The sequence below is a fragment of the Diceros bicornis genome, chromosome 8 (genome assembly GCF_020826845.1).
Source record: "Diceros bicornis minor isolate mBicDic1 chromosome 8, mDicBic1.mat.cur, whole genome shotgun sequence".
Taxonomy (NCBI): domain Eukaryota; kingdom Metazoa; phylum Chordata; class Mammalia; order Perissodactyla; family Rhinocerotidae; genus Diceros; species Diceros bicornis.
Genome location: NC_080747.1, coordinates 10,295,418 through 10,308,173, shown reverse-complemented (window position 1 = coordinate 10,308,173; position 12,756 = coordinate 10,295,418). Strand labels below are relative to the sequence as shown.

The following is a 12,756-nucleotide window of genomic DNA, read 5'->3' as shown; positions in this document are numbered from 1 at the left end:
AAGAATTAGTGAGGTATTTTGACAAGAACTAATAAGTATGTCTCAGTTATATTCCTAGATTTTAAATTAACTTAAAATTTTCTAGGAGTCTTCAGACCGATATTATGGGCTATTTTTCATAGTGGTTACGAGCAAACACACAGTACATAGTGTTTAGTGCCCTGTAACCTGTGGCTAACAGAGGCTAATAACAAACCTCAGAAAAGGACTGGATGTTTCATTTTTGTAGCTCTTTCCATCCTGGAATCTAAGTGGTTTGCAAACACTGTGCTACTGAGCATAAACTCAATGAAGTGTAGTCATTTTTGAGGTGGAACATAACTACTATTGTGTGCCAGTGCCCCACACAGATGAGCTAGCCTGTTAACCACGAACAAAAGTATTTGGTGCCTGTATGACAGCTGGGGAAAGAGCACATCTTAAAGCTGGACTTCCTGAGACCTTCTGCTGTCTTTTAGTATGAATTTTTTAGTTGAATATTTGCCACTTTATAACTGATTGTATTTACAGAGCTCTCTTGCATTAGTATTTCTTCTTGCAGGTTGTGCTTTTACAGCAAAGTATATGTTGTTGAGACTATTATATAATCTATATGATTTAATTCATTTCTATATATAATTGAAAACAAAAGTAGATTATTTGTTGTACAAATCAGGGAGAAAAAATACCTGCATTTTTGGAATGGGGAACCTTTCATTTTGGAGAATGTTAAATTTTGTGTGTACTGTGCATGTAAAATTTTAGAACTAAATCTATGACATACCTTGCAGTACTGTTAAGTATTGCCATCAGTGTTTGTTCCTTCAAGACCGCTATCAGTTATCCATTTGAAAATGGTATCCATTTGATTTACTGGCTCATCATTCTTATTAGATACAGTGATAAGTGAAATAGATGAAAACAAAGTACTTTATATAATATTTGCTAAAGGTCTTGAGGTTTATAAAGAGAAAGAGAAAGGTGGTAGTATCTTCTGGGAATTGCAGGGGGAAAAGGTGAAGTTAAGGCGTAGAAAATGTAGGAAATTTTTGTTGAAGGATTTGAAGATATAGAAGGATTTATTAAACTTGAAATCTGATTTCCAGAAGTCATGGCAAAAAGATTTGGGAAGAAGAGGAACAGTTGGAGGGTAAATTGGGAAGAGGAAGCACAGGGCAATTTGAGGATAAGACATAGGAGAAAGATGCATGGCGGAGAGATGGGTGATAAAAGAGGTAATCGGGAACATGAGACATGGTGATGGGTTTAGATGGTCACAAGATTGTCAAGAAAATTGTTTCCAGCAGTTCCCAGTAGATTCTTCTCAGGTCTGAGTTGTTGCCATTATGTGTTGCATTTCTGAGGGAGTTGTACTTTCTTGTGGCTGAGAAGATTCTGATAGTTTTCTGGAAGAAGTCAGAAGAGGCCTGGATTGATTGATGTGGTGACAGACTCAGGGCTTGAGGGTGCTTGTATTATAGGCTCCCGAAAAGGTGAGTACTTAGAGGGCTGGCTTTGGTGTGCTGAAGCTGGTGGGTAGAGGCCTCCGAGTCAGTGGCTGCTTGTATGAGTTTTGGTAGTTTTGCCTTTTAAAGAATTGGTCCATTTCATCTATGTTATCAAATTTTTGACCATAGAATTGTTCATATTATTCCTTTATTATCCTTTTAATGTCTATGAGATCAGTAGTGATGACTGCTCATTAATTTGTGACTTCTCTCTTTTTTTTTTGGGTTAACCTGCCTAGAGGTTTACCAGTTTTTGCTTTTGTTAATTTTCTCTATTGTTTTCCACTTTTCAATTTCATTGATCTCTGCTGTAATCTTTATTATTTTTTTCTTCTGCTTGCATTAAGCTTAAATTGCTCTTCTTCAGTTTTCTGAAGTGGAAGCTTAGATTATTGATATTTCTTCTTTTCTAATATGCATTCAATGCTATACATTTTCCCTTAAGCACTGTTTTTGTTGCATCCCACAGTTTTGATCGCTTGTATTTTTATTGATTTAAGATATTTTTAGGCTTCTCTTGAGACTTTTTTTTTTTTTAACCCATGTGTTATTTAGAAGTATGTTGTTTAATCTCCAAATATTTTGAGTTTTTCCAGCTATCTTTCGATGATTGATTTCTAGTTTAATTCCATTGTAGTCTAAGAACATGCTTGGTATGATTTCTATTATAAATTTGTTAAGGTATGTTTTATGGCCCAGAATGTAGTCTGTTTTGGTGAATGTTTCATGTGAGCTTGAGAAGAGTGTAAATTCTGATGTTTTTGGATAGACTATTCTATAAATGTCAAGTAGATGAAGCTGATTACCATTATATAATGGTATGATATATGATAGCATTATATAGATTTCATGCGTACATCATTATATTTCCATTTCTGTGTAGACTACATCGTGTTCACCAGCTGAAGACTAATTGCCATCCGTCACCGTACATATGTGCTTTGTTACCTCCTTTGCTCGCCTCCCTCCCCCGTTCCCCTCTATTAACCACCAATCTAATCTCTGTATCTCTGTGTTTGTTTGTTGTTGTTGTTTATATCTTCCACGTATGAGTGAAATCCTGTGGTATTTGACTTTCTGAATCTGACTTATTTCGCTTAACATAATACTGTCAAGGTCCATCCATGTTGTCGCAAATGGCAGGGTTTCATCTTTTTTTTATGAATGAGTGGTATTCCATTGTGTGTATATGCCACATCTTCTTTATCCGTTTATCCATTGATGGGTGCTTAGGTTGTTTCCAAGTCTTGGCTATTGTGAACAATGCTGCAAGGAACATAGGGGTACAAATATCTTTTTGACTTAGTATTTTCGTGTTCTTTAGATAAATACCTAGAAGTGGAATAGCTGGATAATATGGTAGTTCCATTCTTAATTTTTTGAGGAATCTTCATACTGTTTTCCACAGTGGCTGCACCAGTTTACATTCCCACCAGCAGTGTATGAGGGTTCCCTTTTCTCTACATCGTCTCCAATATTTGTTATTTCTTGTCTTGTTAGTTATAGCCATTTTGACGGGCATGAGGTGATATCTCATTGTAGTTTTGATTTGCATTTCGCTAATAACTAGTGATGTTGAACATCGTTTCATGTGCTTGTTGGCCATCTGTATATCTTCTTTGGAAAAATGTCTGTTCAGATCCTTTCCTTCTTTTTTAATTGGGTTGTTTGTTTTTTTGTTGTTGATTTGTATGAGTTCTTTATATATTTTGAACATTAACACCTTATCAGGTATATGATTTGCAAATATCTTCCCCCAATTGTTAGGTTGTCTTTTTGTTTGGTTGATGGTTTCCTTTGCTGTGCAGAAACTTTTTAGTCTGATGTAGTCCCATTTGTTTCTTTTTTCTTTTTTTTCCCTTGCCTGGTGAGACATGGTATTCGAGAAGATACTGCTAAGACCGATATTGAAGAGCATACTGCCTGTGTTTTCTTCTAGGAGTTTTATGGTTTCAGGTCTTACATTGGTCCTTTTCTTTCTTTCAACACTTTAAATATTGCAATCCATTCTTTTCGTACTTACATAGTTTCTGAAAAGAAATTCTCTGTAATTTTTATTCTTGTTCCTCTATAGATAAGGTTTTCCCTCTCTCTCTCCACCTGCCCCCGCCAATAATCTCCTTTCAACATTTTATCCTTGTGTTTTGTTTTATGCTGTTTGAATATATGATGTGCTTAGGTATAGATTTTTTGGTCTTTATCCTACTTAGTGTCTTTGGAGATTCCTGGATCTGTGGTTTGGTGTCTTTAACTTTGGCAATTTCTTGGCCATTATTACTTCAAATCTTTCTTAAGCTCCATTCTCTCTTCTCCTTGTGGTATTCCAGTTACATGTATGATATGCCATTCAGAATTGTCCCAAAGTTCTTTGATGTTCTGTTTTATTCATTCTTTTTTCTCTTTGCATTTCAGTTTTGGAAGTTTCTGTTACTTTATCTTCAAGCTCGCTGATTCCTTTCTAGGCTGTGTCCAGTCTACTGATGAGCCTATCAATTGCATTCTTTATTTCTGTTACAGTGTTTTTGATATCTAACATTTTTTTATTATTCTTCAGAGTTTCCATCTCTGTGTGTACATTGCTTACCTGTTCTTGCATGTTGTCTACCTTTTACAGTAGAGCCTTTAAAATATTAATCGTTGTTATTTTAAATTCCTGGTCATGTCATTCCAAAATCTGTGTCATATTTGATTCTGGCTCTAATGCTTGCTTTTTCTCTTCAAACTACCTTTTAGTGTGCCTTCTAGTTTTTTTTGAAAGCTAGACGTGATGTCTTGAGTAATATGAATTCAGGTAAATAAGACTTTAGTGTGAGATTTTGTGTTCATTTCACCAGGAGTTGGTCTGTGTTTAGTGTTTGTTGAAGCTGTAAGTGCCGGAGACATCAAATTCCTCTAGTGTCCTTGTTTTTTTCTTCCCCTGTCTTTTTGAGCATCTCAAAGAGCTCTTCCTTAGTTGAAGTTTGTGTCTTGCAGCTCTTTCATATGTAATCCACTACTGTTATACTGGAACCCTGTTGGTGTTGTGGTAAAGTATGGGGGAGGGGAAGCATTCTAGACTCTCATGATTAAGTCTCAGACTTTTAGTGGGCCTGTGTCCCTGGCCTGTGACCTTCACAGATGTTTCTTAGCTCTTCCCACTTAGGTGACACAGGATGGCTAGAAAGGGGTGGAGTTGGGAACTGCCCTTCCGTCTGTAAAATGAGACTCTGATTAAACTTTTTTCCTGGAGAGTATGCCTTTTTTTCGTGGATAATGCTCTGGGCACATTTTACAATGGTTACTTTCTCCCTCCCCATGCCAGAGCCATGAGGGGATTTTTTCTGGACGCTTTACCATGAGGATCTGGAGGTAAAACCCATGAAAGTGTGAGGGTACCCCTAAGGCTGTGTCCCTAGGAGTTTCTCATTCTCAAGCTAGAGTACGCTCAGCCTCCAGCAATTCATCAAAATTACCATTAAAATGTTCCTACCATTTACTGGCTCTAGTGGCTTCTGCTCTGGATTTCCAGATTTTAGGGTGGTGATTTGCCCTCTAAACACAGCTCTCCGTTGTGTCTAAGCAAAGTCACTGATTTTTAGTTTGTTCAGCTTTTTTCTTATTGTCAGGACAGGTGTGATGACTTCCGAGCTCTTTACATGTCAGAGTTGAAACCGAAAGTCCTAGAACTTCTTTTGTATTTTAATGTCTTTGATTTTTCTCATTTTCCCTTCTCAGATTTTCATGGCACTGGTGTAGGTCAAAACTGGTACAAAATTATCTGTCATGTGAGGAGCAAAGATAAAATCCTAGTATTTACATTAAATGGTATTGAGAATGGGGTATATGAACAGATAAACAGATTTGGGTGGGTGGATAGCTAGATTAATGAAAGGTGTTTATCCTTCTATCTTTTTTGTAAGTACTGGAAGATTCATAGGTATCACTGACTGAAAAATTTTGGGACACATTGGTCTAGATTAGGACTTGGCAAACTTTTCCTTAAAGAGCCAGATAGGAAATATTTTAGGTTTTGCAGGCCATACTTCTCTGCTGCAGCTACTCAACTCTGCAGTTGTAGTCAAAAAGCAGCCATTGATAATACTTAAACAAATAAGTGTGTCAATGTGTCAGTAGAAGTTTATTTACAAATGTGGGTTTTGAGCCGGATTACACCTGGGGGCCATAGTTTACAAACTCTTGGTCTAGATCAGTGGTGTTTAAATTTTATTCTATAGCTCTGGTCAAGTATTGATCATCAAAGAGATGGTGGCCAGGGCCACCATGGCCGTTTTATTTACACATATTCTGTCATGTTCAGATATTGGCCCATGTTGAGATGAAGATTTTCATATATTAATTAGAAGGCTTCCAGAAATCTTAATATTTAAGAGGCATCACTGGTCAAGACTCAATTATGAGTGTAAAAACTACCTCAAAGTTGCCTTGAAAGTGTGATTCTTATTCACTCAGAATAATAATAAAAATTCCTAGCAGTTGTGTTAGTGCGTTAATTTTTAAATAAGTCTATTTTCAATCCTTCACTTAATCACTTAGGCATGGCAGGTATTATAAAGGTGGATGACAGAAGCATTGCCCAAGATCAATAGATGGTAGGGCAAGGACTGCAATCCAGCAGCTATCTGACTTCCAGGACAGAGCTCTTTTAACACATATATTGTATCACTCTTGTCAACTGGAGGTGGAGTCAATAGATTGAAGATTAGCTTTCTTCAGAGGTCAGTTCTGGAGCATTACTTTTAATAAGAAAAGTGGGATTATGCTCATTGTTTCAGATAATTCTGTGTTGGGCATTATTTCAAAGCATTTGGGAAGAGAGAGAGAAATGATGTCTAAGTTACCAAAATGAACCAGACAAGTGATTTTGTATAAAAATTATAGAATATTTAAACTGAGAGGAATCTTAGAGAGTATATAACTCAGTGATCTAATTTTAGAGGCAAACAACCTGAGACCCAGAGTAGCTAAGTGACGTGGGGACTAGTGTAGTTTAATAAAAGAGCGTGGTACTGGAAGGTCATAACAGTAGTATGCTAGAGCTGGCTTGGGAGAATCAATTGTTAAATTTTCAGGAATTTTTGTCAGCCAGTTGTTGAATACATTCATGACTAAAAATTATATGTAAACATAAATTACATTAAAAATAAAGATATATGCTCAAAATGCATCATTTACTAATTATTTTACTATATATTTCTGTTATCTATGCTCTTGAGATTATTTATGTCTAGTGTATCTGTATGATGGAGGTGCTATATATTGGTGTCCTACTCAGCTCTGTGTTCAGTGAAGTCACATTGATAGCTGGAAAATGGCCACAGGGGAGTATTTACACCACATAAATTGGCAAACACTGCAAATAACCCTCACCCACTCCCACTCCTGCCGTGCCCTTGAGCCAGTTGATTAATATTTACCAGTATATCACTGGCCATGACTTCTGTGTTGTATACTTGTCTGTTTATGTGACTAGCTTTGTTGCAAGACTGTGAGTTCCTTTAGGTTTGGAATTTATATCCCTAGCACCCAGCACAATTCTTGTCAAATAGTTGGCAGACAAATGTTTGTAGAATGAATGAGTGGACTTTATATTCATTCAGTCCTGATTCAAATCCTGGCCCCATCACTTACCTCGCTATGTGACCTTGGTTATTTTAACTTGTGTTTATTAGAAAAATGAGGATAATAATACCAGTCTTACATGATTGTTGTGAGGATTAATGAAAAGATCTAGATATCTATCTGGTACATAATAGATGCAAAAAAGTAGTCAATATTTATGATTATAACTTAAGAAGGAGACATAAATGCTATTAGGGTCCAGACTTATACTGTATGCAGAGCTTTGTATTAAGTGTTTGACCACAAACTGGATGAGAATCAAGAATGTAGCACTGTTATTTTTGTGTGTGTACATACTTCTTCTCCTTCCCACACAAAATAATGGGATATATTAAAAGGAATATGATATATAAGAGGCAGGAAGCAATCCCTCTGTTCTATTTGGCTTTTTTCAAGCTCTTATTACAGTATCATGTCCAGTTTTACATTGCTCATTTTAAAGAGGATGTCAAAAAACTATATGTAGTGTGTCCTGGGAAGAACTAACAACTATGATTAAAGGGATAGAAAAAGGTCCTTTGAGGCGAGTTTTAGGAATTGAGTTTGTTTATTCTGGAAAGGAGACAGTAGAACAGTTACTTAACTATCTTCAAGTACATGAAGGGTTATTATAAGGAGGATACTCTCATGTTGTTCTCCAAATGCACAGAGGACCAAAAGAGGAAATCGACTTATTTCATTTAAAGAAAATTGCGTTAAACACTGAAATTGACTATCAAGGGATGTCATGGAATCTCCATTTTTGAAAATATTTAAAAAGAGTAGCAGCAGATGGTTATTTATTGAAAGGGTTAAACGTTTGACCTCATGAAAGTGACAGGCAGGATTGTAGACCTTGAGGCTTTTTCCACCTCTGTGATATGATTTTCTTATATTTATTGGAACTTACCAAGCATATCCCAGATGTCTTATTGGGAAACCACTTATAATTTGATAAAATTATTATTTAGCTTGAATTGCATCTGTTTTTTTTTTTTCTGTGAGGAGGTCTAGCCCTGAGCTAACATCTGATGCCAATCCTCCCCTTTTTTCTTGAGGAAGATTGGCCCTGAGCTAACATCCGTAGCCATCTTCCTCTACTTTGTATGGGACGCCGCCAGAGTGTGGTTTAACAAGTGGTCCGTCCGTCCGCGCCTGGGATCCGAACCTGTGAACCCCGGGCCGCCGCAGCGGAGCACGTACACCTAGCCGCTTGTGCCACTCGGCCGGCCCCTTGAATTGCATCTTAATTGTTGGATTTATCTTGAATGAAAACATTCAGTGTTATCTGTCTGCTGGAAACTAAATGAAGTCAGTATTATATGAAATAGTCTACATTTTTATACTCTACTAGACATATCTGAAGCATTACTTAATATTCAGTATTAATATTTTTTTTCAAGTAGTACATTACAAATATTCTGTAACTCTTTTGTGACAGGGAATCCTCTTGGTATATGATATTACAAATTACCAAAGCTTTGAGAATTTAGAAGACTGGTATTCTGTGGTGAAGAAGGTGAGCGAGGAGTCAGAAACTGAGCCGCTGGTTGCCTTGGTGGGCAATAAAAGTAAGTTATTAAGGCTTATTTATGTATAGTAAAGTTTATTTGCCTATCTCATAGTTTTTATTCCTAAAAAATAGTTGATGTTTGGAAACATAAATAGGTACAGCTTTCCTGGAGTGAGCAAGTTGCTAAAGGAGAAAATTCCTAAAGATGTGCACAATGTTTTAAATAATGGTTTTGATGCCTTGATCTATCATAACTGCTCTCCTGCTTTGGCCAATTCCTGTTAAGGTAAGTTCTGTTTGGACACTGTGTGTTTTGGCTTCCTGTGGTCTAAGGAAGCAGCGTGGACTATTAAGAACAGCAACACAGCTGCAGACTTTATGATATTACACTGCAGCTTCAGCTCAGCCCCAGAGATTTTGAGAGATAGATTTCATTAAATGATCCCCTATTCTAGGGAAGGAAGCAGTGTCTGCATGGAATTTTGTGTGCATTGTTCCTTGCTGCCATCTACCATAAACTTCCTTTTCTGAATTTTTGAGGTTTGTTCTGAAATATAGATAATTTTTTTTTTTGAGAAAGAGTGTATTAGGGGAGGAGTAGTGCTTGGTAAAAATGATGTATAAGTAATTTTTGAGATTTGTCTCTTGGGCTATGATATACAGCATATAAGAATTATAAAACTGAATTCAGTACAGGACTGTTATTTGGTTCATAGTCCTGAAATGCAGTTACCTGGAAAAGGAGACATTAATAAGTGTTTTAAAATAAATAAAATATTATGATATGACCTAATCTTCTACAACTTATTTGAGGTCAGAAAAAGAGAAAATGAATTCAAATTATACCATGGAGGATTTAGGTCAGGAACTGTTTCCTGACTATAAGCATTGTTAAATCAATACCCAAGTATACTACCAAGAGAATTATCTTCTCCAATGGTCTTTAAAAATATAGTACATTTTTTGTCTGTAATTGTTTAGGAAATAGTACTTCCTGAGGGCCAAACCAAGATTTCTTCATTATGTGGTTTTGCACACTTAGATGAACATTTAATAAATCCAAGCATTACCTTAAAACTGTTACAAAACAGGTGTGAATATCATTTCTCTGAAGAGTTAATAAGCAAATTTTATAATACTTTCTAGAAAACAGTATTACATATAAAAAGTGGATGGCTTAGGTAAAAGATATAGCTTGTTTTTAAGCTTTAAGTTAAATTTTGTTCATCTGTTTTGTAAATAATTCCAATTGAGTGAATCAGCTGCTTCTCAATTCATTGAAATCCCCCTTTACAAATCGTAAGTTTTGATGAGCTTAGGTTCTATTTCTGAGTGCAACTTTTCATTTTAGGAGATCATTTCTTAGTCAGCTGTCGTGTTACCAACATTTTGGCTTATATTATGGTTAAATTTGTGCTTTATTGGAGGTTTCTCATCACCTTTTGGGAAATTATAGAGTAGGGAAGGGTTAGGGGGTTGGAATTTGTTTTCATTTCTTTCAGGATATAATCTAACTACCATCTGGAGTAATGGTGCATAATTACATACATTATGTTATGTATTTATGCTGTCCTATGAGGCATCTACCATTGGTCACTGTCAAAGACAGGATATCAGACTAGATGGGCTATTGGACTGTGCTGGTGATGCCATTCCTAGGTTTTAAAAGCAAACATTTATATAAGTTACATGAATTTATGAAAAAATATTGCAGTGTTCTGTTTGAGATTTAATAGCATATAAGTCTAGAATTTTTTCACTTATGACTTAGCTCTAATCCCTTTCTTATATTTATAATACTCTCTTTCAGAACGAGATCATGTAATAGAGTATGCAGTCATACAGAACGTTGTAAAATGGAGAGATTATAGATGAACATTTTACTGGTTATCGTTTACTGTGTAATCTGTCACTGGCCGGATTTCATATAATCATGTAATGAAAGATCTTACAATTTGTGTTTCCAAATTGATGTTACATTAGTATAGTAGTATGAATTCATTTCCTTTTTTGGGGATGTAATTGTATTAAAAAGCAAAAACTTTACATACTAAACGCAAAGTAAAAGAAAGATGGTAGGAAGACATCTGAAACTGAATTATTATGCTCATTATCTACAGAGTCATCTTCTGCCTAAATGTGCTTTTTAAAATTCAACACTGTGTCCTATTCTTTGCAACTTGAATCGAAAGTATATGTTGAAAAGAAATTTGTGTAGGCTGTGAAAATATTGGCAGCAGTAGCCAACTTTTAGTCAAAGGTTAGCATAAGGATAGGATAGAGAGAAGATTTCCATACAAAGAGAGAAAGAGAGTGTGTGTGTGTATGTTTGAATTTGTTCTGTAGTAAAAGTTGATAATTAGTAAGTTGTAAAATCATTGGCTTTTTTTTTTCATTTTGGTGAGGAAGATCGACCCTGAGCTAACATCTGTGCCAGGCTTCCTCTATTTTAATTTTATATGTGGGTTGCCTCCACAGCATGGCTTGATGATCGGTGTGTAGGTCCACGCCCAGCATCTGAACCCGTGAACTCCGGGCCGCCGAAGTGGAGTGTGCGAACGTAACCACTACACCACTGGGCCAGCCCCTAAAATCATTTCCTTTTTATTAAAATATAGCAAACTCTCAGAAATTTAGACTAAGGATTGAGGAAAGTCTTTGGTGAGGATGAAGTATTGGTTTATTTTTGTAAAAAAATTGTTTTATTATGTTTAAATATAAGGAATAATTAGAATAGGTTAATGAAGTAGCCAGCAGAGGAAGGGACTTGCTTTAATGAAGTAAACAGAATTGGTAATTAGTAAATTAACTATTTCAATATATAATACTTAAAAACAATTTATTCTATATTCTATTCTGAAAAACTGTAAGACACTAGTTAGTATTCTTTCTTTATACTGTTTAAGATTTTAAATGAAGTATTAAGTCATAGTTAAGATCATAGGGCTTTGAATTTAGACAGACATTGCTTACAAGCGCAATTTCTTCACTTAACAGCTGTGTGACATTAGACAATTTATATCTTTAAGCCTTAATGTCCTCATCTGGAGGAAATCTCTGGAAATAAGGATAATAGTTTCTGTCTGAAAAGTTGGTTTATAGATTAAATGAGATATTACATGAAAATCACTTAGCATGTAGTCTTATATACTGTAAATGCCCAATAACTATTAGTTATTATTATTAATCATAATAGCCTTTTAAAAGCACTGACTATAGCTTCAATTCGAATGATCACAAATTGTATATTAGAAGAGCTGAAATAGATATTTTACAAAAGTGGCCTGGAGAAAATGGTTCCTAGAGAATTCCTTTGTTGCCATCTTATTCCTTGTTTTTTTTTTTTTCCCCAGATTGACAGTTCTCTTATCATGTGTTGGGTAGGGCAATTCATTCAGCAAACATTCTTGAGTGCTAGCTATGTGTGTATTCTGCTAGCCATCATTAATTTGCGCAAAGGTTGAGCCAAAGAGAGCACTTAAGGAGTGATTGGGACCTGCGAACCTAGGTCTTAATTTCATTCTTTTTCTCTACTGTCTTCAAGTTTTCTAAAAATTTGACTTTTGCTCTGTCTGGTTGTTGGGATTAATAAATATAATTATATCCAAGTCTTCATGGAAGGGCCTACTTTTCCCTAGTGAGGTAAAATAAATTACTGGTAGGTAACTTTCAAAATGGGAAAGAGGATGAGTCATATACTTATTCAGTGTATTTTACGGAAGTTCTGTTGAAGTTTGATGATATCTGCAGCCCTATGTGGAGTGAGATGTCTGACAGGCTACGGATCCAGCCACATAAGCACCCAGAAACAATTGTATTACCGTCTAAGGCAACTTCTGCAATTCAGGGAGTCAGATCCACCAGGCCTAATACCTGGTTTCCCGGGCTTGAAGGTCTTGCTCTCCCAGCACCTGGGCATTCTCACTTGATCATAGCCTGTGCTGCAGAGCCTAGGATTTTTCAATTTATGTCCGCCTACGGGCTCATTATGGGTGGACGTGGCCATGACCTAACACACCATCATCACCTCTTGTGTGAATTACTGCAGTAGCTTCCTAACTGTTCTTTCTGCGCTTAGCTTTGCTTTCCTACAGCCCAGTTCCCAAGTGGCAAATCTTTCACATGACTCTTCTGCTTAAAACCCTCTGGTGCTTTCTC

General features: G+C 36.0%; 1 protein-coding gene across 3 annotated transcripts in view; it reads left to right on the top strand.

Moving 5' to 3' along the window:
* Positions 1-12,756, top strand: part of RAB28 (RAB28, member RAS oncogene family) — a 95,959-nt gene that overhangs the window by 13,197 nt on the left and 70,006 nt on the right. For all 3 annotated transcript variants that reach the window (XM_058546737.1, XM_058546738.1, XM_058546739.1), the window contains exon 4: positions 8,527-8,656. In XM_058546737.1, the coding sequence (XP_058402720.1) occupies positions 8,527-8,656 (130 nt within the window). The remainder of the gene's footprint in view (positions 1-8,526; positions 8,657-12,756) is intronic.